The sequence below is a fragment of the Chiloscyllium plagiosum genome, chromosome 36 (genome assembly GCF_004010195.1).
Source record: "Chiloscyllium plagiosum isolate BGI_BamShark_2017 chromosome 36, ASM401019v2, whole genome shotgun sequence".
Taxonomy (NCBI): domain Eukaryota; kingdom Metazoa; phylum Chordata; class Chondrichthyes; order Orectolobiformes; family Hemiscylliidae; genus Chiloscyllium; species Chiloscyllium plagiosum.
This window is the reverse complement of record NC_057745.1, coordinates 21,668,230-21,696,212: the sequence shown is the minus strand read 5'-3', so window position 1 is coordinate 21,696,212 and position 27,983 is coordinate 21,668,230. Positions and strand designations below refer to the sequence as shown.

Sequence of the window (27,983 nt, the reverse complement as noted above, 5' to 3'; positions counted from 1 at the left end):
TGAATAATTAGGCTAGAAGGGACTTTAAACTTTACTATGTCCAGGTGAATTGTGGGCATGGCTGAATTTAGTTTAGAACACTTGGCCCATTTTCTTAGCCAGTACTATGCAATCAAGGAGAAAGACTTTAAACTGTTATTTATTTTACAAGTTTTCTTATGGCTCCAAGAACCACAATAATAAAGCTAACATTAATTGTTAAGGTGATTCTTCAGTTGTTTTATATAGATGCATGAAGTGCGCCACCTTAGCATTTAAAATTTCAGAAGAGGGGCATGGATAGGATAAATAGACAAGGTCTTTTTCCCTGGAGTGGGGAGTCCAAAACTAGAGGGCAGAGGTTTAGGGTGAGAGGAAAACATTTTAAAAGGTATCGAAGGGGCAACCTTTTCACGCAGAGGGTGGTGAATGTATAGAATGATGGAGAGGAAGTGATGGAGGCTGGCACAATTACAACAATTAAAAGGCATCTGTATGGGTATATGAATAAGAAGGGTTTAGAGGGATATGGGCCAAGTGCTGGCAAATGGGACCAGATTAGGTTAGAATATCTGGTCGACATGGACGAGTTGGACCAAAGGATCTGTTTCTGTGCTGCACATCTCTATGACTCTAAAAATAGAAAATCACTTGGGCCAAACTACCTTCTTTCACCAACACTGAGCTTTCAAAATTGCATTAGCAATTCCTGGTTCATTGACAATTTTCATGTAACAATTGAAAAATGGTAGTCAGGACCTTTTCTGTCTGTTCGCTGAATGATAACGTAGACCAGAGGCCAATAACTTGCCCATTTAACGTTCCATTAAAATCTTTTTTTTAAACTTATTCTACAATTATTTCCTCTCCAGCAGTCTATCTACTGGATGGATTCCACACCTCACAGCTAGATTTTAGTATTTACAACGAAGGCCTAGAATTTCTATCTTTTATATTTAAAAGCTAATACTAAGTGCTTAAAAATTGCTTTCTATTAACTTACTAGTCATTTCAGCTCATTCAATCCCCATTTTAACTTCTCCATTGCCCTTCTCTATCTGATTTTTAGTAATGCTACTCCAATTTTAGTCTGCACTTTTTGGATTTGTTTACTTTGTCATAAAACCTTATTCTTAAAACCTCCATCATCATGCAACAAATCTATATTGTGTTTCAGCCCCGCTATAATTAGTATTCCTGCTCTAATCCATTGTTCTTTGCCAACTGATCTACCCAGTTAAATTGGGCCAGATCGTTTCCTATCTCTATGTACTTTGCTTTTTGCCCTTTCACTGTTTCTATAAGTGCTCTTTGTCCCTTTCTGTTTTCACGCTAAATGTAATTATGCTGTGACTGCTATTTCTCATTTTACTTCACTACTCACAATAAGTTAATTGTCCACTTCACTTCGGTGAGTGTGAAAGAACATAGGAATAGACATAAACACATTTTACATATTCAGTTCAGCCCTGTAGTTTCTTTTCTACATTATACACTTTGGTGCATACTGTTAACAATGAAGTCTTCATATAAGACCTCAAAATAAGTGGAATGAGCTGGCTGATGCAGCATATCTACACTTGGAGGGGATATGAATGTTCTGAGGCTCAAGAGAGGCCATAATGCTATTTGCAAGAAAAATGTGGGGTAGGTGTACAACAAAGGGTTAAAGGAAGAAAAGATTTTGCCCATGGTAGTTTTATAGGAAATTTATGACTTAGGTTTTGAAGGTAAAATTCTAATTTTGTTTGCACTTTGAAAGGTGTGTAAGGAATTATAATTGTTACTGTTTCTCTTTGGTTTACGATTAGGAAAACTAAAGGTTCCCATGACATCAATGGAGAATTTTAAAAGTGAACAGAAAATATTAAGGCTAAAAATATGCATAAATAGTTACCTAAAAAAAAACTAATTACAATCATCAGTGCTTTAAGAGTAGAACATGACGCTCATGGATATAAAACATGTTATGAAGAAATAAAACTTTAAAAACATTCCAATACAGGAATTATACATGGTTTGATCTTGTCCAATAGTTACGCTCTGATGAAATCTTTGGAGATCTACAGAAACATCAGCTTCAAACTTAGTGTTTTACATGCCAAAATCACATTAATAAATGGATAGAAACAAACTGTAAATGATTATGGTATAACTGCAATTCATGTAATTTGAATTATTACTAAATTTGGTCCCAAACATACGCCATCTCTCTAGCTTTGGCAGCATTAATGGTGATAAACTATAACAATGATAACATTTGGTTTGTGATTGCTCCAAGCTTTTAAGACCCAGGAGATAATGGAGGGGAAATATGGCAAGGAAAGGTGAGATCATATTTCTCTACAAAAACTCTCCTCTGGAGAAACAAAATGACTACAGTAAGTGATATTTGCTCCAAGATGAGATCTTACACATCCGTAGGTAGACTCCAAAAACAATTATACCTCAGAGGATAGCTGTAATAAAATAAACACATGAAAGTCCCAGCAGGGGAAAATAAAATCAGCTTTGTGAACTTATTAGAACAGCAGTTTATAACCAGGGAATAGAATAAGATGGAAGGAAAGCTTTCAGTATTATGGTGCAATTGAGACAGCGAGTTAAAGACTTGAGGAAATACTAAACATGAGATGATGGCCAATGCAGCCCTCGGGGAAATGTCTGAATGGAGAAATCAGTGACTAAAATCCAGAGTACTCGAATACATTTAGCTGACTTCATACTTTGAAGGACACTATTTCCCTGAAAGAAATTGAATGACGTTATTAATACCTCAGAGATGAGAGCTTGGTTGTACTAGGTCTGGATCCAGTGTTTAATTAATGAGTACAAAATAAAAAATGTAGTTTCTGAACCAAGTGAGATGACATTGCCTCTAGTTAAAATATCCTCCAATATTTGGTGGAGGGAAGTAATTGTAAGCTTGCCACAAATTATATTTGAGCCCAGAGTCTTTCAACCTGAAAATACAATATTAAGGACAGCAGGTGACTGAGTCCCTGTAACAATCAAGGCAACAGGCACTGAATCTTTTTTCTTCTTCATATTATGAAACAGCCGTAGTGAAAAAAAAAGTCATGATGAGCAGGTGCAGTGGCACAGCATGCTGGAACTCTGACATTCTGTGCCACTTTCAGACAGGATGTGGATTTGTTCTTTCATTCGCCATGTGGTGCATTCCGTGCTGTTGTGGGAAGGTACAGAGCGAATGGCAGGTGCATCCTCCTAGGGAGGGAATAAACCTGATAGAGTGAACCGACTGATGTCTCCCCACCTTGTAGCTACTCCTATGTATATAAATCTGGGGCATTTAATTAAAAAGTTATATAATATATTATACATATATATTTAACATATGCATATCATTATAGATATTTTAATATTAAAAATCACTCCCATCTGCCACAGTCTGATGTCACATTCTTCAAACTGGCTAAAATAAAGAACAGTCTCAAAACTTGTTCTAAACTGGAAACTAAACCAACCAAATGAAGTTAAATATTTGGTCATTCTCAATACCTGTCAGGAAGCTGGGAAAGGGCCCAAATTAAGGCTTCAAACATAATACTATGAAAAATTTAGGTACTTTGCAACAGGATTTATGGAATCTAAAAATGTAACAGCAAATTTTTTTTACACTATTTTTGACAAGAGCTATCCTTCAAGATTTCAACCTTTCACAAAAGTATAGAGGTTTAAGTGATATTTTTCTAACAGATCTGTCTGTTAGCAATTCCTTAGATTTTACAATCGGAGTACACAATGCAGAGTTTGCCAGCATACATCAAGATTACTCTCCTTGTTTACAATGTGTACACACTATTCTCTCATGCTGCAACACAATTTAATTTCTTTTCCTTTCCAAATTATTTTAAAACCCGCCTGGGAGATGATTTTTCAACAGCTTTATTCAATTAAGGGTTTACATTGAAGCAAATATCTGCTTTTTTTTCGATTCAGCGAAAATGCCTGTGTGTTAGCACTTTTTGTTTACAATACTGTACTCCCAGGAGACCAGAATAAAAGCAAAAAACTATCCACTGCTCAAAAAAATACATTTCATTGAAGCCTTTTGTCTAATGCTCCACAAGACAAATTACAAGAAAAAACAATTAAGCCAAAACAAGTTCTATACAGTAACATACAAGAGTGCTGATTGATTGACAAGTGGACTTGTAAAGGCATTGCCATGGAGATTGCACCAGTTGATAGTGACTGACAGTTAACTGCCAAGCTTAGGTTAGATTTTAAACCAGGTAAGGTTCACTTGATTCGTCAAGAAATAACCTTGAGAAATGAGTTGGACAGTGGTTGTTATCAATTTTGTTGAGTTGAAACTGACAGTGTGTGTATACATTCTTTATGTGTGTAAAGAAGATAGCCTTGCAATTAATATATGCACCATTACATGCATGTGCACAATAGTTTGAGCTTAACAGACAGTCCTGGATTATCCTTGAAAAACAAGTGCCATATAACATTTGATCACCAGGTAAAGCTAGCTGTGTAAACCATTACGCAACAGCAAATGAGCGATATTTCCCATTAACAAGATGCTATCAAGCCAAAAACAGTTTCTGCCTGTCACATAAATGAGTTTTGTGGTTTATGAATTTCAGTGCCAGTATGTTGCTAGTTATGTAGGGCCTATGTCCCAAAGGCTAGTGGAGTGTATCAAACAGCCTATCCTTTCAGCAGTTCATAACCATTATAGAGATACCTAACCATTCCATCTTGGAAAATGCACAACACAGTGTCCAACATGAGATCTAACTCCACACTTGGACATCTGCCACATAATCTTGAGTGTGCAAAAGATTGTGCTGACACCGATGTTAAGATAGTCAGTCATGCTCTTAGAATGGTGCGTTACCATGCACTGGAAGCTACATAAATTAATACACAGGACTCTGTTATTTCATGTACCTTCAACTCAACAGAACAGGTGACAGGTATTCACTGGCTTATTTCACAGGGCTGTGTCTTGACCAGAGTCAACATGCTTGTCTTAAAATGTCAACAAAGCCCAGGAAGTTAAAAGCTAACCATCACTAACTGATGCATTCTTCATAGCAACCATTTGGCCAACCAATCAACACTCTCCTCTAATATCATAACTGCAGATTTTCCCTTTAAATTGTTCTGAGTGCAAGATGAAAAGTTTCGATAAAATCTCTTTTCTCAGCAATGTATGCCCTTTTGTTTCGTGTCACACAGACAATTTAGTTAATTGAATGGACCTGTTAATTTTTATTTTGCATGCAAATTAGTTTAAAGGAGCCGCTTTGTGCATGACCTGTGCAAGAACTTTGTTGCATCGGGCGTTGTGCAACCATGCTGGACATTTGTATGTCTATAAAATTCAAGACATTTGCTTGATTAATAGCAAGACTAGCAGCTCAAAATGCTTATTTTTGTTTTATTCGTTCATGTGATGTGGGTATTGCTGGCATTTATCACCCATTCCTAATTGCACTGGAAAAGATGGTGGTGAGCTACCTTCTTGAAAACTCCAGTTCCTAGGATTCTGACTTGAAGTGATGAATAAATTCTGTAAGGAGTAAAGGACTGATTTTAAGTACACAGTGATGATGTTACTTTTCATAAAAGAAGTTGAGATTGCGGGATCTTTTCATTAAAGCATTGAGAGATAGAATTTCTACACATGACATGGTGGTTTGAGGCTTAAATTTCTCTCAAGAATTTCAGCACAATATTTCTGATCCATCACTGCAAGTTAAGCAAATATTCAGGATGTATATGTAAATGGTTTATAATGCCACCTCTCGAGTTTACATCAAAACTATGTCAAAAGCTAAAATTTTCATGCCATTATCAAGTCAAAGAAATAGTCTTCAGTCCTATCCAACTATACGACGATCCTTAAGATTTATTGAAATCCAGTCAGTTGTTTGTGCACTTTAAAAATCCTGAACTTCATCCAAAACTCTGGAAAATCAAGACTTAATAAGGAAAAGAATACAATGGGCTAGATTTTCCCATTTTTAGGCTGCATCATTGTCAGGAGTTTCACAGTCAGTGTTCCATCAGTGTTCTGATCTTTCTCCGCTATTTCCTGCTCCTCATTAGTTATGCAACCAGCCTCTTTGGCATTCTTCTGGTGACATCATATGGCAGGAGAGGCAAACTTCCTCATGCTACTGACCAGGTGCACACCATTTCAGACGTAGAAAGCCAGGAACTTGGAATCCAATACAGCCCTTCAGGACTTCACTTAGGAGCTTAGGGACACTTGTGACTTGCATGCTCTTCCTGGTCACTTTGAGCACAAGTACACACAGCCATCTCATACACGTACACAGGATACAAACTATAGCTCTTAACTTGTAGAAAACTAAATTGAAATTATCATTGGTTTAATCTAATTTGGTCAACCACACATGCTAATACCACAATGAATTTTATCATTTTGTGCCCCATGGTTTTCATTAAAACTGTTTGGGTCTTTCCACTTCAGTTTGGTTGTTGGGCATGTCAAAATTTATAGGCATTTCATCATTGTTGCAATTATGACATAAGAAGCATTCATATCTTCTGACAGAGATCTTTTGATAGTTTCTGAGCAATGTTGATGCTTGCCAACTCAACAGGTTTGTTAGATAAAGTGATTACACCAACTGGCTGTTGCTCTGAAAGCTCTGGACTAAGTTTGATTTGATATACCTCCTGTGACGATTGTAACTATGCAAATAACTTTTGAAGATTTATTCTGATAGGTATTTTAATGTCAGATCGGTGCTCAGTACTTGTTTGCAAGGCATATTTAGTCTTGAGTACCTTCTTCAGGACAGACTCCTTCTTCTACTTTAGTTTTTTGCTAACCCAAATTTCACCACAAGTCTTATTGAATAAATGTTAAATGTTAGCAAATATTATGAAGTCAAATGAGTGTATGTTCACTTTAAAGTAGAGAGTGTTTTCTGTATTTTTAAGTAAACTTAAAGTGCAGGCTCAGCTGCCTGAAAGTAATGGCTGGGAAGCAGGCTGTTCCAAAATAAATACATGTTACAATTGACGATTAAATGGATACCAGAGTTTTGGTTCTTGTTTTGACAACAATTCAAATTTAAGTGATTAGTTTAAATTATGTTCAGGTTACTAAAACTCAATCGAGTTTGAATTTATTGTTTTGACAACATCGGACCAATGACAAGAAATGATGTTGGGGGGACTTAAGCTTGCATTGATTATGGCATACATTTGGGAATTCCTTGTTTATGGAAAATTGCAATTCCCAATCCCTGCCACGAATGGGGTTCAACAGTTTACCTACACCTGGCAGCGTAGGGTAGACACATGCTGATCCATTCAGTGTAGTGCGCGTGCAGCCTCGGGCATTTTTGAGCATCAGAGACTTGTTATTGCTCAATCTTATGTGGGTGTATGCCACTTGTCCCTCCAAGTTGGAAGTTGATCGCTCGGAGTTCACATAACTATTTAGGGAGTCTCGTTCATTATCAGAATTAACAAGACAAATTGCTCCACCAATCAGAATTGAGAAAGAGCTATCAATCTGCCAATCTTTTCCGTGTCCAGACCGGGTGAGGTTTCCTATGTTGAGTTAAATTAAGCTGCAGGCTCCACACCTGGGGGCGCTCCTCTGTCAATTCCTTAAGGTTCCTGCTTTGCAACCGAATTCCCCCTGAACCTAAAGACTTTGGTTTCCTGGAAACAGCTCAGCAGGTCATGGGAATAACACTGATGGATTGCATCGTTTATGCTCGGAACTATAACAATATCTGATAGTCTTCAAACCTCCGACTTTCGTTTTTGATTAATGAAAAAATTCTTGGTAAATGCTTTCACTTTTGTTATTCTTGCGCTGGTCCAAGTATTTCACCTCCAGCGGCATAATACAATTGCTCCTGGGTATCCCTCTTAATCATGGTCTCAGTTTCAAAACCAACAAAATAGAATCTAGGTCCTATTCCATTATTCCAATTGACAGATTGATGGCTCTTTCTCAATTCTGTGGGTGGTTGTGTATGGTCATTCTTACCTGGTGAAGTGAACTGGTTAATTCTGGTAAAGACCGAGATGCCCTCATGCTAAATAGTTATGCGACCCCAGAGCAGTCTTCGCCCAACTACTTAGAGGGACAAATGGCATACAACCACACAAGACTCAGCAATAACAAGTCTGTGATGCCCTTAGATTCCAGGGCTGTACACGCACTAAACTGAATGGATCAGCGTGTCAAGATTAGAGCAATGCTGGAAATGCACAGCAGGTCAGGCAGCATCTGAGAGCAGGAAAATCGACGTTTTGGGCAAAAGCCCTTCACAATGGATCAGCGTGTGTGTACCCTACATCGCATTGAACCCCATTCTTGACAGGGATTGGGAAGTGCAATTATTTCCCAAACATGAGAAATTCCCAGTAAATGGGGGTCATAAGCTTGAGTTGATTAGGTGCCCCACAACATCATTCCCTGTCATTGGTTCAATGTTGTCAAAACAATGAATTCAAACTCAATTGTATAACCTGAACATAATTTAAACTAATCAGTTAAATTCGAATTGTTCTCAAAACAGCAACTAAAACTCAGGTATCCTTTAACAGCCAATTGTTATATGTATCTATTTTGGAACAGCTCATTTCCCAGCTGTTCCTTTTGGGCAGTTAAGCCTGCACTTTAAGTTTATTTCAAAAGTGGGCGGCACGGTGGCACAGTGATTAGCACTGCTGCCTCACAGCGCCGGAGACCCGGGTTAAATTCCCACCTCAGGTGACTGACTGTGTGGAGTTTGCACGTTCTCCACGTGTCTGCGTGGGTTTCCTGCGGGTGCTCCGGTTTCCTCCCACAGTCCAAAGATGTGCAGGTCAGGTGAATTGGCCATGCTAAATTGCCCGTAGTGTTAGGTAAGGGGTAAATGTAGGGGTATGGGTGGGTTGCGCTTCGGCGGGTCGGTGTGGACTTGTTGGGCCGAAGGGCCTGTTTCCACACTGTAATGTAATCTAATCTAATCAAAAAAAGATGCTCTCTATTTCAAAGTGAACATACACTCACTCAACTTTGTAACATAAATGTTACACGTTTAACAGCTGGATTTTCACCCCCAGTGAGAAGTGGGCTTCTGGACAGTGACAGATTGCAGGAGGGAAAGGTGGAGAAAAGTGGTGTTTGTGATAAATTGTCAATTTGTAATAAAAATACATGAAAATCTCAGAGTTTTTTGTTGCCTCATTCAATATATGGATATGGGTCCGTTAGTCATTTGAGATGAAAAATTCAGGTTAACTCCCAATACAAGTTGGGTTGACAGAAAGGTTAACTTATATGCTGGGTCTAGGTCTCACTATGATTTTTGGCACTGGCAAAATAGGGTTCAATTATATGTTATTTTCCCATTGCTATGAAATGAACAGTGTGATTATGGGGGAGGGGGAAACAGAATTAAAATTACAAATAAATCAAGAATGTTCATGTCAGAGAATCATACTACATTCTAGATCATTAGATTCTTGAATATATTAACATTTTTCTTCTAACTACTAAAGACTACTTTGTCACACAAATTTCAATCTTCATATCTTTCAAAATTAAATGAATCAATTTCTGAATGGAAAGCTAAGATTTTGATAGGAACTATAATAACATTTATCTATAAACTGAGAAAAACTTAAGCTGTACTCAGTCTGAATAAATTCTCTTACACTGTAACAAAATCATTGGTTTGTAACTATTCTACAATATGTGCATAATGCAGTCTGGCAACTAAAACTTAACATGCCTGTACACAGCCAAAATCAAAATTGACTCAATTTGGAGCGCGTGTGATAATTTTGAAATCAACTATCTGGTCACACTTCATAGTCGAAACACTAAAGAAATAATGAAACAGATGACCACTTTAGACACGGCTCATTTCCATCTGCAATGGATAATTTATTTAGTTAATAAGCTGCAAATTGAAGTGAAACTTTGAACAGCTAATGCTGAAACAGCTATAAACTTGGAATAATTAATAAGATCAGGTTTCTATTTACAATATTGTGTCCTCAAGTATAATTATCAACTTTTTGCTTTGCCTGATGCTAGAAAAGTAATACAGATACACAATTCTTTATCCATACTTCTTGGGGGCCAGTTATTTTTTTGATTTTGGAATTTTTTGGATTTCAGAATAATTGAGATTTTCGCAGTGAAATACAAAACCTTTTATCAACTAGTGTGACTAGTACGAGTGCTGAGACACAATTGACTCCTGGCAGTGCTGGGCCACCCCGCCACGTCACATCTGAGTGAAGGGGGTTGAATAGTGTGGAGTTCGGTCAGCGTTTTGCTCACCAAACCACCTTGTTATGCAGAAAAAAACTTCACGAGAAAACTTCGGATATCAGAATTTCAAAGAATTTCAGATAAAGGATTGTGTACCTGTATAAATTTCAAATAAGGCTCAACATGAATCTGAAGCAAAGCAAGTTACCTTGGAGGAAATCATGTCATATGCCTGCTGAGACTAACTCATCCTCCAGATAGAGGAGATCCTGGTGTTAATTGTGACCCAAACATATACTTGGACATGTTCCTTTCCTATTTCTGAGTCAGTAACTCTACAATTCATTGGTGAGTATCATCAGTACTTTTAGTAGTGATTCAAGGAGGAGACCAACCCTCAGCTTAACCAGAGATGAACAACAAAGGTAGTCTTGCCCACATCAGGCACAATTCAAAAGGATCTTGCCTTCCCTGTCACAAATGCATCTCATTATCCATTTTTGGGTAACCAATTAAAAAAAATTGAAAAATACACAGCTAAGATTTCTGAAGCAACAACTCACAACTTAATTTATGATGATAACAAAAAATATTCAAGTTAATATTTTTCTTATACATTGTAATCATTTCATAAGAAATCTTGACAAGGCATAAAGCCTGGCCAATTTCCACAATGTTAATATAATGTTAGCAGTAATGTAACATCTTGAATCTGTGAACGCTTCACTTGCGAATTGAGCACAAGCAAAATATTTTATTGGTATCATAAATTCCCACCTTGCTTTCATTAGTTCAGAGGATTGTTTCATGTTCCCATTAGTTACAGAAGAGGTTCATTGTGTTCTGGGAATTTTCAAAATACATGAGAATATCGATAATTACAACTAAAATGGATGTTGTCCACAGCCAAGTTGTCACTTGATGTGTGATAAGCATCGTTACTGGCATGATACCAGTATGATTTAGCCTAAAACATTAAGGTTTTAAATTATTCTATTATAGCTTGGGAATTGAAATGGTGAATCACTGTACAAGAATCCTTAAGAGAAACTAAAAGTTAACAGATGTGAAATAACAGCAAAATGAAAGTCACCTTTCAAATCTTGCATGATTAAAGATCAGTTGAAAATAGTAAGTTTCAATAACAACTTGTATTGATATAATGCCTTCATTGTAGCAAAAGGTTCTAAGGTACATTATATTAATGTTATTATATTCAGTGGTAACAAAACAATACTTGAAACTCACCTTGTGGTAAACATTTTAAACTATTGCTCGTCACAGAGAGTTCATTCAAGTTTGGAAGCATACAAAGCTGTCTTGGCAGATTCGTAAGGTGGTTTCGGTCAGCTGCCAAATATTGCAGGGCGAAGCATAAATGAAGACTCTCTGGCAACGCCGTCAAGCAATTGGTTGAGATGTCGAGAGTTTGCAGCTCTCTTAGATCTCCAATTTCTGCTCAAGACAAAAAAAAAATCACAACCACAATCATAAACCACTTACACTAGTTTCATTATAGAGTACATGATGAAAAAGATTACACATTTTATTACAGAAACATTCCCACCATCAAAAATATAACCGGATTAAAACTGAATTTTGTATTGTTATTCTTGAATTGGAGAAACTATCTTCCATATTGTTTCTTTTTCTAGAGAAAAAAAATCCAATTTCCTGTCCAATTTTGTACAGATGCATTCAAATTCACATTCACACATGCGAGACTTGAGATCAAAATCTTGCTTTTAGGAAAGGCTACAATTAGTTTCATAAAAATATACTTTGGTTAAGATGAAATGCATCAATTTTTTTAAGAATGTGGTCACTTGACATAATTCCTTACTTCAGGGAAGGAAATGGAAGAATGGATACAGTGCAGAGTTAAGCAATGTGTCATGACAATGGAACACAGGCCCAAATTACTTTTAGATGTATTGAGCTGCTAAGTAGTATTTTTTGTGATAAACTAAAAGCAAGGATATACACGCCAAAAACAGCTGGTAACATAAATCCTGAGAATATAATTCCTGTGGTGGATAATACAGTCCCCAGAGAGATCGTGGAATGTTGCACCTGGGGGTGTCAAAGAACTTCAGACAGAAAGAGCACTTCAAAAGTAAAGATACAATGTAAAACCTGAACTACATTCTGTGGTTGGAGAGATAAATGGAGGTTAATTACACATTAGCAGAAACCAGCTCACGCCACTTATATGCCACCCAAACTGTGAACACTGTATAAGGTAAAGGAAAGCAATTATGGGTGAAAGACATGCTTGTGTTTCCTCTACCAGTAATATACAAGAGTGTATGTTCCAGAGGTGACAACTGAAGACCAGTCACTAGGCACCCATTTTAGTAGGTAAAAGACAGAGTCACAACTTTGCAAAGGCACCACTGAAAGAGAAACAAGGTAGCTCCATTCAGTTAAATTGGAGAACCAAGAATCTCCACACCAAGTGCTCAACTGCCGAGGTTAGTGGGACCAGAACCACATAACTAAATAGCCACAATATTTCACCAGTCACTACTCACAGAAAAATCAAAAAAACTAATTTCTGTACTTTTTGTTCTAATTGTTATGTGCAACGTGACCACTGATTACGAACACATCATTGGAACATAGCAACAGCACAATGCAATTTGGATTACTGAATCGCTCTGTCATTTAATACGATCGTGACTGAATGAACACTTCAATGCCTTTTATCTAAACTATGCCACAACCCTCAACACCAACGATAAACAAAAACATATCAAGTTCTGCTTTAAATATATACGAATAATGAACTTGTACACCCCTCTGGAGAGTGAATTCCAAAGATTCACAATGCTCTAAGTTAAAAAAAGTCTCAGTCCCAAATGAGTCGTGCAGCAAGGAAACAGAACCTTCAGTCCAACTAGTCCACGCTGACCATGTTCGCAAAGAAAACTAAATCAGTCCCACTTGCCTGCATTTGGCCCATATTCCTCCAAACCTTTCTTATTTATGTACCTATCTGAATATCTTTCAAACATTGTAAATATACCCGCATCCACCTCTCCTGCTGGTTCATTCCACACACTAACCACTCTCTGTGTAAAAAGGTTGCCACTCATGTTTTTAAATCTTACTTTATAAAAATATGGCCCCTCGTCGTGAATTCTCCCACTTAGGAAAAAGACTTCTGCTATTCACCTAATCTGTGCCCCTTGTGATTTTCTATAAGGTCACCCCTCAATCTCCCACATGCCCGTGGAATAGCCTATCCAGTCTATTTTTATAACTCAAAGTCTCTATTCCCTGCACAAATCCTGGTAAATCTTTCCTGAACCTTCTCTGGTTTAATAATATTCTTCCCATAACAGAATGACCAGACATACACACAGTATTCCAAAAGAGGCCTCACCAACATCCTGTACATCCTCAACATGATGTTTCAACCTCTATACTCAAAGGTCTGAGCAAAGTAGGCAAGTGTGTTAACTGCCTTCTTAACCATTATATCTACTTGTGGCATCCCCTCTATCTTTGAATTATATCTAATTTGGGGAAACTCTACAGTTGAATTGGAGAAACTATACTCTATATAGTTGCATACTTTTTCCTTTTCCAGAAAATCCCTTGAAGTATTTTCTATGTTTCATTTGTTGAATCACTAGAGAACACAGGGTCAGTTTACACAATCTCTATTCATCGGCCAGTCCCACCATCATGAAAACAAGTCTGACAAACATTTGCCAAACTCCCCTTCTGGCAACAATATCTTTCTAACATGACCAAAACTGTACACAGTACTCCAGGTGCAGTCTAGCCAAGGTTTGATGCAACTAAAGGAAGGCATCACCGCTCATATACTCAAGTCGTCGTGCATTAATGGTTAACATCCTATTAGCTTTATGTCAGCTTTCACTGACTTATCGACAAGGACACCCAAATCCCTTTGCTTTTCTATACTTGCCCATCTCTCACTATTTAAGAAAGACTCTGTTCATCTGTTCTTCCTATCAAGGCAGATAACCTCACATTTTTCACAATATATTCCATCTACCATGTTCTTCCATTGTCCAAAGCCTGTCTAAATCTTGAAAATATTTTACAATTTCTTCAACACATAATCCTACTTAGCTTTGTATCATCCGCAAATTTGGAATTTTTACATTTAGTTCCTTTGTCCTTAATTTTGTCTTTTTGAAATCATTCTGTATTTGAGGCACACTCAATGCTAGCCTTTCCTGTCTTCTAATCAGACTCTGTCAGAGACTCAAAGATCAATCGGTCCATCACTCCTGTGCCAGTCAGAACCAACCACCAAACTATTCTCATCCTATTTTTCCAGCAAGGGCACATCTAAATAAGTCTTCAATGGAACGAGGGTTTGTGCCTCTACCACCCTTACAGGCAGTGAGTTCCAGATTCCCATGACCTCTAGGTAAAACACATTTTCCTCATATTGCCTCTAAACCTTTTGCCCGTTGCTTTAAAATTATGCCCCTGGTCACTGATCCTTCCATCAAGGGTTTTTTTTTTTCCTGACTACTCTGTCTACACCCTTCATAATTTTATACATCTCAATCAGGTCCCCTCTCAATCTCCTCTGCTCTAAGGAAAACAACCCCAGTCTGTCCAATCACTTTTCATAACTGAAACTCTCCAGCCCAGGCAACATCCTGATAAACCTCCTCTGCACCTCTGCAATGCTATCACATCCCTCCTATGTGGGTTCATGAATGGCACACAATACTGTGGCTGTGGCCTAACCAATGTTTTGTACAGTTCTTGTATAACCTTCCTTCAGTTTTTTTCTTCATTTCCTGCTTCCAGCTTAATTCCCTTCCAATCCTCAGGTTATCAACTCCAGGGCAAATTTAGACCAACCCTAAAAACACGAGAAAATCTGCAAGGTTATCAGTCCAGTTCTGTTCAGATCTAACTTGCCCAACCTGTACAGGTGCCACTCGCTCCAGGATCCCATCATCTCAGAAATCTGATGCTGTTCCTCCTACACCAGTTCTCCAAACAGGTGTTCAATTGATCAATCCCCCTGTTAAGCTCTCTGCCATCCAGCACAGGAAGATTTCTTGGGATTACTGTTCTTGTGATCCTCCTCTTCAATTCCCTTCCTACCTCCTTGAATTCTGCAATTACGAACTCTTTCCTTCAGGGTCATTGACACTAACATGGATATGATTTCTGGCTGATTCTCCTCCTCTGTAAGGATACCTTACAGCTGCTCAATGGCCACATATGCCTGGCACCAGCGAGGCTATACATCATCTTTGAATCACATTACATACTGTAGAAAAGCCTATCCTATCCTCTGACTATGGAATCACCTATCACTACTGCCCTCCATTCTTCTTTTTCCAACACCAGCCTACAATTGCTATACCAGCTATCCTTGCCAACGGTCACTGCACAAGTTCCAAATCCAAGAGCTCAAGTTTATGTAAGCAGTGACACTTCCTGAAGATGCAATTGTCTGGAACTCATGCTCTGTCCATGACTTTACATTGTTATGAAGGTGTAGGTGTGTACTGTACCTTTGAGAGAGAAAGCTAGCAAGGACTGACTGAAAGCACAGAGAATGCTAAACAAGGTAAAAATGTAACACTTGTTTGAAACAAATAACTGAGGTTGCGTTACCATGGAACAAAAACAAATTCAAATTCGGCCAGTTTAAATTATGCTGCAGATACCAAAATCCAATTGAATTTGAATTTAATGTTTTGAAGACATCAAACCAATGAAATGATCTGATGTTTTGGGATATAAAACCAGACATTTTGAGCAGTTAGAGGGAGAGCTGCCAACACTATCAAGTGCACATTGCTAGCTGAATAGCTCACTAAAAGGTACCTGACCATAAGAAAACTTGTGCAGCAGAAGACTGAAGAACAGACGACCCAGGAAAACCCAGAGGAAAATAGACAGAGGAAAATTGACAAAGCTGACTGGTTTTGAAACATGATTTTGTTTTGTAAATCTTAAATGGGGTTTTTTTTGGACCAGTATTGTAGAGTGGGAAGTAAAAGACAGGTTTAAGAGAAAGGAGTTGTAAGTAGTGGTTTTAATGTTCTCTTTGGACTTATAAGATAAAATTGTTAATTTTCACTTTAAATAGTGACCTCTGGGATAGTTCTTTGCCTCTCCAAATTTAACAGATTACAGCATGAGGTGATCTTCTCTGAGAGTTGGGTTTAAATCAGCAGAGGGGTTTACCCTGTGTCATAACAACATATCAAACAATGTACTCTACACTGGACCTTGCTGTCTTGGTATACCCCAACTCTGAAAATCATTTGTTACCCTTAGAATTGTCTCAACGTGACATTAAAACACACAAGTAAGCTTACTGTTCTTTGCTTTTGCTTTACTATTTTACTTTATTTAATTTTACTTCCCTCTATCAGTGATCCTTCAGTGACAGAAAGCCAAGTATCTGCCTCTTCTTTATAACTGTGATGCATTTTTAGTCTTAAGCTATTTAGACTCATTCCATAACAACAACTTCTCATGAACAAATAAATTTAGATTTCCTGTGACATCATTCTTTGATTTCTTTCACACTCAGCCTTTCTCAGTGCTGTGTTCAGAATGAAGCCACTCCCTGCAGACCTTCCTTGCAAGCAGAAGTGCTCTTGTGCCAGTGGGCTGAGGTACTTGTTTACTAACCTGCATTTGAGCTCTAGCGTTTGCACAGAGTCACAGTCAAAGAACAATACTAATCATTCCTGTGTTGCAAGTGAAGCACTCTCTCTGTAAATGCTCGAAGCCAGCAAACCAGTCAAAAGGAAACAGGATAAAAAGAAGGACCCGCTTGTTCCAAGTACTGCCTTGCAATCACCAAAGGAAACAAAATTAAAGAATCTCAATTAACCTGCACTACCAACAATCTCAAAATCAGTAGTTCAACTAAGTCAACCTTGTTCAATCACCAAAGAAGGGGGTTGAGGTTGATTAGAGAAGGGGAGCCAGTTTCCTCCTTCCTCATCTGGGAGTAAAATGATTTGGGAAAATCCTGTACAAAATCATAACAAATTGGGGTTCTCACCAGGGACTGGATTGCAACAAGTGATGATACAGAGAATGTGTTTCTTGAGAAAGGGGTGAGGATGGAATTTGAGAGAGAGGAGGGTAGTATCAGAGGAAGGAAACAAATAAAAAATTCATCTGGCAGACTTGCTAGGAAGGGATGTCAGATGATTAGTGGATTGGAATAATTGGAAGAAGAGGTAAATTTCTGGTGGTGGATGTTGAGCCTGGTGAAAAGATGAAATGATACTGCAGAATCTAAAGAACAGCATGAGCTTAGTACACATGGGGGAGAATAGAAAGCAGCAGAGGCAGGTGAACACGAGTACTATACTTGATGGAGTTGAGGAGAATGAAAAACAATTTAAGGAAGTGGCTGGAAGTGAAGAAAAAATTGTTCTGGATATAGTACTTATTACACTTTTAAACGTCAGTATTTCCTTAGGTAAAGGAGAATTTATTTATCAAATGCATGCAAGACAGTGAAGATTAAATATACTGAATTGAGCATAATAAATAATTTAGTTCAACATGCAAAACAAAGCTCTAAACTAAGAATCATTTGACAAAATAATTACACAATTTATTTTGTTAAGTATAACAATAGACACATGAAGTGTTGTCGTTTAGGGAATATTACAGAGATTTGTAATGATGAAAAAAGGAAAAACAGATTCATTAACATGATTGCTGTATGTGTGAAACAAAGAAGGTACAACACAGTCAGGCCTCATTTCCTTTGCTGTCAGACCTACCATTGCTGAAAGGATGTTGTTCTATTCACTAAACAATCTGCAAGTAAGAGAAGTGGAAGTCTGTTTATGATTCTAAGGAAGTCTGGTGGGGTGGAAGAATATCAGAACAGGATAAAAAGCATCACATGCAAAACATGAGGATAACAAGGTCACTTTGCATCATAGTAAACCTGTCATTTCATGTGTTTTATAAATACAGTGTGAAGCAATGCCAAACTAGAGAACTTTTGTTTTTGGATTTTAAAAATACTAGAGAGGAGCTTTTTTGAGAAATATAAATGGAAAAGTGATTCAAGCATAAAACTGAACATAGCACCACAAGCATTTACAGAAGGGTTTGACCGGCATTTGAAAATGAATATTTTAAAACAAACGTTATCCTTTCTAAAAAGATGGCCATGTAATTCTGTAGCAAAGCACTAATTTGGAAAGGGTGCACGGTCAAAAGGTTCTGCTTACAGTGGAAGGATTTTGAATGCGAAAGCTTCCAAATTGTAATCACAACTTGTGGGCATACGAACAAAACTCTGCTCCTTGGTATCCCTTCAACATATATTAAAGATATTCTCAAAGACTATGTTTGTTAATTTGAGCCAAATTATCAAGAGATTTATAGAACGTGAGCTATTCAACACTGATAAACCAAACTTGGTAATGGGGTGACTGGAGACATCTATAAAGTTACACTATTCCTTCCTTACTTAGGGGGAACAAAACTGGGGCTGTGGGGGATAGAGGGACGGTGAACAAGATTGCCAACTCAATCTAGAAATGCAATTGCTAGTTTGTTTATCCCAATGTGCAAAATTGAACAAAATCTTCTTGAACTTCAAATCACAATGTAAGAAACGACATGCAACACAGTTGAAATATTTTACTTGCAAGCCAGCAGTGATGAACAGTAGAGCTTTCAGCAGGTATTGTGGAATACGATGTATGGCATCAAGACTGAGAATCATTCTCTAAACTGTGAACTACATGTAACTTAGCAAATGAATCTTGGGCACACACTCAAAACTCTGCTCCTTGGCAGCCCTTTTTTAACATTAGGAATGCAAAACAGAAGCTTACACTTTCTTCTTTCATTAAAAGATTCAGTCACTTTCAAAACACAGCTTCATTCTGGCTCGTGTATTATACTGCACTCATTGAGTGTTGGCTGTCTGGAGTGATACAAAAGGTGCATAATTACATCCTGAAGTCGCAATAATTCCAAAATATAGGATCAAGAGTGGAAAAACTGAACACAGAAGAGTGAGTGTTGAGGTAATTTTTGGGGAAGTGATGTACTACACAATCATAATGCAGCTTTTGGCAAGATGTAAGCAAGGCTAATTTTTATTGGAGGAGTTGCTTGGCAAATGTTAAGTGTTGCTCAAATTAAACCCAGTACACTTCGTGAAAATATTTTTGCCCCAAGTCCTAAGTGTTGTCATAGAAACTTCTAACAAAAGAGAAAAACAAAATCATCCCATTGTGGTTCCATCTCCACTGCTAAACAGCTGTCAGATTCTTTATGCATCATACTGGTAGGAGTGTGCAATGGTAATTTAAATTGTATGCATTCTGTTGTAGCATATCAAAGTATAGATGTTTGATTTTTATGAAAACATTGAAACAAAATACTTTGCTTGGGTTGGTGTTCGAAATAGAGAAGTTTCTTTCCCCAGAGGGGTCCTAAAAATTGCTGCAAAATTGGTTTTCGCAACCTGCCAGAATAAAAATATACAAACAGCTCTCAAGAGGCTTACTGTAATGGTCACAATGCATTTTGTTTATTGAAAATTCTAAGCTTTAGTTATGGATCAAAAGTCAGTCAATAATAAAGGTGAAGAAAAGTAACACCTAGAATTATTCTTATGCACATTTGAACATAGTAATTTAATTGATTTTAAAGCAAATTATTTAATAGTACATTTGTAGGCTACTTCCCCACCATTTACATGTGTGAAGCTGCACAAATTAATCTGGGATTTGCAAATCCACAGTTTTTGCCACGTGCAAGGAAAGGTTATGTTTCACTGCTAAAAATGTCAATATCCAATGTGATCACACATATAGATAACACGCCCTGACTGGACTCTGCATTATCACAGATGTTTTCATTGTCGTCTATATCGTTATTTCAAATCCTATTTTGTGTCTCCCTTTCTATTAAAAAAGCAATTAGTTCCTATTCTTTAAGAGCTATTATAATTAGCATTCCATAGCATGCTGCATCCATCAGCAGGCTAAGAGAAATGTAAGTTAATCTACTGCAACACATGGTAAACCTTAGAGACTTAAAAACAAGTCAGACAAAGCTGACACCAATTAGAAAAAAAGTGTAATTTCTAGATGTAATGTGGCAATAGTCTGTTACTTGTGAATCAAAGTAATTATTACATTAAAACACAAGTTCCAATCTTTTTCTCCTTCCTTCCCTAACTCTATCAGCTTTTATAGAAAGTAGCTCAGTGCAAATATGCAGACAAAAATCACCAAAGCTGGATTACAACACAATGAACCACAGGATATGGCATCATATTTACAGCAGAAACAGATCATTTAGTTCAATAGGTATATGTTGGTTCTTTTCATGATCCACGTAAGCTTCCTGTCATCTTACTTCATCTCGCTTGCTTTCTATTCTTTCTTTTCACATCCTTAGCTAAAAGTCCTCTTAAATACATCTAAATACACCAGAAAGTAAAGGACAGTCTGATGTGATTAAATTGTAATTTACTATTTTTATATTAATAAAGCTAACAGCAGAAAATGTTTCCCTCAAAGTAAAATAGGAAAGAAATGAACAAGCAAACTTGCATTTGTGTACTATCATTCAGACTTTCAGGAGATAAGATCTGGGCATAATGTTCACAGCAAGTGTGCTCTTTCAATACATCTTCAGTCAGATTGAATAAACACTAGATGTGGCAAGGTCAAGCAACAATTGATAGTTTAGTTTACAGCAAGTGAATATTAGAACATGACTGTACCTGATAAAACTTCACAGAAAATTTTGACTTTTCATAATTCAAGAACAGGCTACCATTGTCTATTCAATGGGTTGCCTCACTTCACATAAGTCTCTCCTGTTTTTTCTGACTTTTTTTGAGTCTGGATAAAAATCTTGTAATTCGACTGGGTCTTTATGTTACCTCTTCTGAACTTACAGCAGCTTTCATTTATGTCATTCGAAATACAAACACCTGTTCTTAAACCCTCAATTTATCAAGCAACATAGAGTTATAGAGATGTACAGCATAGAAACAGACCCTTCGGTCCAACTCGTCCATGCAGACCAGATATCCCAACCCAATCTAGTCCCACCTGGCAGCACTGAGCTGCCTCCAAACCCTTCCTATTCATATACCCGTCCAGATGCCTTTTAAATTGCAATTGTACCAGTCTCCACCACTTCCTCTGGCAGCTCATTCCATCCATATAACACCCTCTGTGTGAAAAGGTTGCCCCTTAGGTCTCTTTTATATCTTTCCCCTCTCACGCTAAACTTAGGCCCTCTAGTTCTGCAGTCCTGACCCCACAGAAAAGACTTTGTCTCATTACCCTATCCATGCCCCTCATGATTTTATAAACCTCTATAAGGTCACCTCTCAGCCTCTGACGCTCCAGGGAAAACAGTCGTAGCCTATTCAACCTATCTCTACAGCTTAAATCCTCCAACCCTGGCAACATCCTTGTAAATCTTTTCTGAACCCTTTCGGACATAAATATTTGGACTTTCTCTTAGACTTTACTGGGCACATTGTTTGACGGTCTCTAAAAGAGCTCAAACGTCTCATCCCAATCAACATGATTAGCTTTCTGTGGAGTGAAGAGATTCCTTCAAAAGCATGAATTCAGAGCCGTGTCAAAAAAATGTGGCAAATACTGGAAATGGACTCCTTATGCTTGCACGTGGGCATACCAAAACATATGGTAATCCAAAACACAGTCATTTAACCACCTGTAAAATGGTGTTAATTGAATTGTACACTTCAGATTGTTTGCTGGCACTAAATTAGTCCACAAACACTGCAGTCGTTGGCCTGGGAGCATGAACATTCTAAATCAGCGAAAACAGCATTTCTTATGAGTCTCCCACATTGCTGAAAACCATTCACAGAGAATTTTAAAAGAAAAAAAAGTAACATTTACTTGGAACCTTTGATATAATAAAACATTGCTGAGGCTTCACAGAAATGCCATCATATAAATTTGTAACCAAGCCAGAGACAGTTGAACAAGCGAGGTATTGAGTAGCGAGGTAGAGTGGTTTAAGGAGGAAATTCCAGAACTTTTCTCCACTTTTATTCTCTTCATCCAAATTCTACCTACCTTAAACTTTTTCAATGTCTCAAAGGAGATAGCATTGACTGTTTTTTAAACTAAAAACCCGAATTGAAGTTTGCAGTGTTAAATACTTCAAAATTATGCTCTGTGCCAATTGATGTGATCCCACTTATGTTAATCATGATGAGCATTAAAGAACATTAAATACCTTCAAGAAAATGGAACAAGAATCTCACATTGGTAGACAACTACATTTTGTTTTACTAAATGCCAAACAACATTGATTTAATTCCTTTAAAATGATGGGTCACCAATTTGACAAAATTAATGCTCGGATCATCCCCTTTTAAAAAATTATTGTGACACTGGGGGGTTGTTAGTTCTATACTCACCTACAAGGTACATATGGTCTTAATCCGTCTAACATTTCATGGATAACTATCCAAGTATGTACAATGAGACTGTCCAAAATCTCCAACTCAACGTTGGAGACTTTTCAGAGAGTCCTGGAAAGCACAGAAATAGTTCAATGGAAGGGAAAGTTTCCCAGGCAATTTCCGTGGAATTAGCACATTGGAATCAGTTAGCCATCTAAAGTCCCAACAGACATTTAGGGGTGTAATGTCTGGGTTCTGATGATTTGGGTCATATATTTAATCAATATGATATTTGCTGGGTAATTATCCAGGCAAATAAGGCAGAACATTCTGAAGTTTTCTACTCAGAGTTGGAAACATTTTGGGGGCTGCTGACAATCCTGAAACTGGATGATCTGGGCTAATGTTTCTCCTGTGAGCAAGACTCTATGAACAAGGCCAGCAGCAACGATATTGAGAAGAAAGCTCTGCCAAAATGGATATAAAGAACTGTTTATGGGAGGAGGTAGCCAGTTGTCTCAAAGTCATGTGCCAGAGTGTTTCAGTAACAGTCTTGTGTACTTACTCTTAGGTATTACTTGAGGCCTTACACATGTCAGATGTAACGTAACTGGCTATTAACTCTGAAATAAAGTTATGCTACTTATCACCACCAAACATATCTTCTGTCAAAGACTTTGACATGGCACCCTTTCCTATTTGGTACTAGTGATCTCAACTAATATCAAAAAAGATTGCTGACAGTGAATCCAAGGCATCACAGATTGTTCTGGTGGACATGATCATAAACTATAGCAGGAACGAGCTGCAATAAACTGATCATTTTATGTCTGAAGGCCTTTGTATATTAATACAGATTTGTCAAGTAATTAATTTCGTAACTTGTGTGAAGTATGCTTCTAAAAAAACCAAATAAATATTTCATTAAAAACTGGTCTAACATCAGCATTTCTCAGGGATTTAATCAATACAACTAAATCCCAGTAGCCTAGAAAGACATAACAGCAGGACAAAAAGGTTTTTTTTTAATAAAAAGTGTTTTCTGCCTTTGCGTGTACAATACTGAGTTTCAATTGCATCTTTTTTTAAAACTGTGTAATGGGTAACCAGGAATGGGATTTTACTTGGAGCTTCGTTTTGTGAGCTGAAGTTTCAGATTACTGAGTCAACAATCAATAAAACAAGTCGATTAGAAAGTGTAAAAAAAAGTAAACTTTCAAACAATTAGGTGAGCAGATATTTATACTGATAGATAGATTGAGATATTGTTTTAACAATGGAGACATCAGAGAATTACTATAGTCTATAGCCGTAGAGAAATATATTATACTGTAGTACTTCTGCCCTCCAGTGGATCGAAGGTATAACTTTTACAAAACATCTCATTAATGATATGAAACGAGTCAAGCTTCGGCTTCCTTTCAATTCTAAAATTAGTGTTTACAGCTACTTCAGAAATGACTAAACAAATTATACACAAGCTCAGAAATCAGCTAACACTCATATTGCACCTGACATTCCAAAGTCTGTCCATCTATAAGTCATAGTGAAGACTTTCCCTTTGCCTGGATTAGTGCTCCAATAACATGCAAGATTTTTGACACCATCAAGTGAAAGCATCCTGTTCTTAAGAGTAAAGATAGTGTGCTGCAAAATTAGTGTTGGGAATCAATGTCTTCTGTTGAAGCTCTTGTTTCAGAATTTTCTTTCACTGGTAACAGGTTCAGTAAATTGAGAGACTTCTGTGTTCGACATTTGTTGTGAAATATTAACTTATGGTAGTATAAATTGCCATAAAAGATGCATTATTCAATTAAAACTAAAATACTGTACTGGAATACCCTTCCAGATATACATCAATTCATAAAATATTTTTGAAGGACCACATATAATCTACACATGTTTCTTCATTTATGTTATGGGATTTGCATAAGCCTAGTATTTGTTGCCCATCCTTAAGTGGCCTTGATTTGAGAGGCCATTCCACAGGGGAGTTAAAAGTCAACAACACTGCTGCAGGACTGGTGTCACATGTAGGTCACACTGGATAAAGATGGCAAATTTCCTTCCATAAATCCAGATGAATTTTCATGATCATTCTTAAGTCTAGTTTTCCATTCCAGATATATTAAATAAATTTAAATTCCAACAGTTGCCCTGGTGGGATTTTGAACCAATGTTTCCAGGGATTAGCCTGGGCCTCTGGAATTACCCATTCACAAGCATCGCCACTGCACCACCAGCTCCTCTCATAAGGATGAGTGAAATGCTGAGCAACATTGGATCTTGTTAAATACAAGGACATCAATAAGTTTACAACTACATACCTTCCTCATGTTTGAGGGATATGTTCTCATGCCTTTTCTGTGACCTTCACTAACATTTAGCCATCTTTTGCTATTTGAATAAGCCTTGGAAATTCAATTATTTAAGGAAGGTATATACTTGGCTCTTTTCAATATTGCTGGGAGTAATGAAAATATTACTTGCACTGCAGTCCATATTCCAAACGTTATTGAATTTACAGGTACCTAAAATGACAGTAAATCACGCCCGCCTGTCTTAATTGTTTCATTATTTCCTCACCTGATGGAAGGAATTTCAGCTGGTTGTTGGCCAATCGCAGGTGTCGTAAGGATTTCAACTGTCCAATCTCAGGGCAGAGAATTGCCAACACATTATTACTAAGATCCAATGACTGAAGTTTAACCAAAGTGCCAATTGCTAGTAAGGAGGAAAATTAAAAAGTTATCACTCCAATAAGTCAAGCTCAATTCAGAACATATATTCTGGATATACAACACTGTTTAATAGAAAACCTTTTCTTACAAATGGGAAGCCATTAACTAGTCGTAGCACTTACCCAGTACTAGTACACTTCTTAGAAGAAGCAAAACATATAGTGACGCTGCATACAGTTTAGTTGCAGTACATTGAAGTATGACATTGCACAATACATGTGCACAACAACAGGACTTTAAACTCTCCCAGACGCTTAACAAAAGAAAACAGCAATGGCTCATCTCATTATTGCTGTCATGCCCAAATTACAATCTTATGAAGTTTTTAATATGGGATACAGATAAATCACAAACACTTGTGTACAAATTACATTCTGTCACTTAGACTCATTATATTCTTTACCATCAAAATTTAAACAAAACCCATTTGAAGACAATCACAATCAAAAACATTAAGGAACAGGTCTGTTACCACATTAATATCTAAGGGCAAACTTTGTGGACTTTATTTTATTGGAAAAAGTCAGTAGCATTTCTTCATAATAATATAAAAGGGATAATGTAAATGGTAGATTAAGTATGAGAAACAGAATTGCAAGCAAAATTGCAACATTTCTTACTGTCTACCACGTCGCTGCAATACATATTTTTAATCAGTCTGTTTCGACATGTTGCCACAAACCTTTGGAGTATGGGCCACTTGCTTCTGGCTCAAGAGGTATGGACAATACTACTACATCACAAGAGCTCCCCATAGATCACTGTCATAACTTTGACATTAGATCCCAAGGTATGTTTTGGCAATATCACAGAGTGGAATGCTTCTGCTTTTATAAACCAATCAGTTTAAATGGGAATCAGATATGTTTTAAGATGTTTAAGAAAATCTGCCCACAAAGTGACACTACAACATTGATCATATATCAGACGGTGGCCTGAATTGAACATAAACATTAAAGGAATGCACCATGCTTAATTATCCCCTCTCATAAGGAAATATAAGTGACTTCACAAGAATAGAAGGTAATTTAAATAAAATATAGTAATATGTAAGCTGAAGACATTCATGGGATATATTTTCCATTTATTGACTATCAATCCCATGTTCTGTCCAAGGTCCTGGTGTTTTATTTAACAAGTCTTTCCCATGGAATTGCAACCATAGCTTTTTGATTAAAACTGCAAAAGAGTTACACCACTGTTTATCATCATAACTTTAATTTTAAACCCTTTCCTACTGTCAGATTATTGCTATACAAATACACCTCGATTCGACCATTAGAGTCTAATATGGGCGGCACGGTGGCACAGTGGTTAGCACTGGTGCCTCACAGTGCCAGAGACCTGGGTTCAATTCCCGCCTCAGGCGACTGACTGTGTGGAGTTTGCACGTTCTCCCCGTGTCTGCATGAGTTTCCTCCGGGTGCTCCGGTTTCCTCCCACAGTCCAAAGATGTGCAGGTCAGGTGAATTGGCCATGCTAAATTGCCCGTAGTCTTAGGTAAGGGGTAAATGTAGGGGTATGCGTGGGTTGCGCTTCGGCGGGTCGGTGTGGACTTGTTGGGCCGAAGGGCCTGTTTCCACACTGTAAGTAATCTAATCTAATCTAATCTAATCTCCGTTTTAAGTGTGCGATGACTTATTCTGAGATTATGCACTCTCATCTAGGCTCTCCAATAATGAGAAACAACCTCTCCACGGCTGTCAAATCCCCTAAAAGTCCTGTATGTTTCAACAAGCTTGAAATTTGAAGAATGAGAGACAATGAGTACAGGCCTAATCTACTCAACCTCTCCTCTTCAGACAGAGCCTCCACGCCTGGCATCAGCCTACTGAAACTTCTCTGGACTGCCTTCAATGCTGGGATATCTTACCTCAGATAAAGGGCTCCAAAACTGTTCACAACAGTCCAGTTGTGGGTTGAGTAATGCCTTGTAGAGAATTAGCAAAATCTCCTTATATTTAATGTTCCATTCCCTTTGAAATAAAGGCCAACATTCCATATGCCTTCCCAATTACTTGCTGAACTTGGATGCTAACTTTTTGAGTCATGGACAAGGTGCCCCAATTACACCTGCACTGTAACTGCCTGCAATCTTTCTCCATTCGAATAATATTTATGTCCTCTATTCTTCTCGCCAAATGTAAGAAAACCTTACATTTTCCCACATTACATCCATCTGCCAGATTTCTGCCAATTCACTTAACCGATCTATATTCTTCTACATACTCTCTTTCCACCTATTTTTGAGTCATCCACAAAGTTGGTTTTCGTACATTCACTTTCCTCAGCCAAGTCTACATCCCTTGTTATTTGACAAGTATCCGTAGCATCAGTAGTGTACCTCCAAAACGTCTAAAGACATGATTTGCACAATAGATATCATATTAAACTTTGAAGTGATCGTTTATTTATCAATTTTTAAATCCACGCCAAAAACAGCTGTCACAATCATTATTCAACATCCATCTTCAGGGTAAATGAGAAGGCCACAGGAAGTAAAATCCATACTATTTTAATTGATTGAAGGAATCTTCTGTGCCCTTTAGCCCTGTCATTAGAGCTGAGTGGTTTAGGTTTAGTTGTACTTGCTTCT

At 37.5% G+C, this 27,983-nt stretch overlaps 1 protein-coding gene across 4 annotated transcripts in view; it reads right to left on the bottom strand.

The window, feature by feature from the left end:
* lrrc28 (leucine rich repeat containing 28) overlaps nt 1-27,983 on the bottom strand; it is a 65,467-nt gene that overhangs the window by 25,517 nt on the left and 11,967 nt on the right. For all 4 annotated transcript variants that reach the window (XR_006309494.1, XM_043677526.1, XM_043677523.1 and 1 more), the window contains exons 5-6: nt 25,233-25,370; nt 11,474-11,680 (exon numbers count right to left, since the gene is read on the bottom strand). Coding sequence is in view for 3 of the 4 variants with exons in the window: in XM_043677526.1 (XP_043533461.1) it covers nt 11,474-11,680; nt 25,233-25,370 (345 nt within the window). In the remaining variant the exon portion in view is untranslated. The remainder of the gene's footprint in view (nt 1-11,473; nt 11,681-25,232; nt 25,371-27,983) is intronic.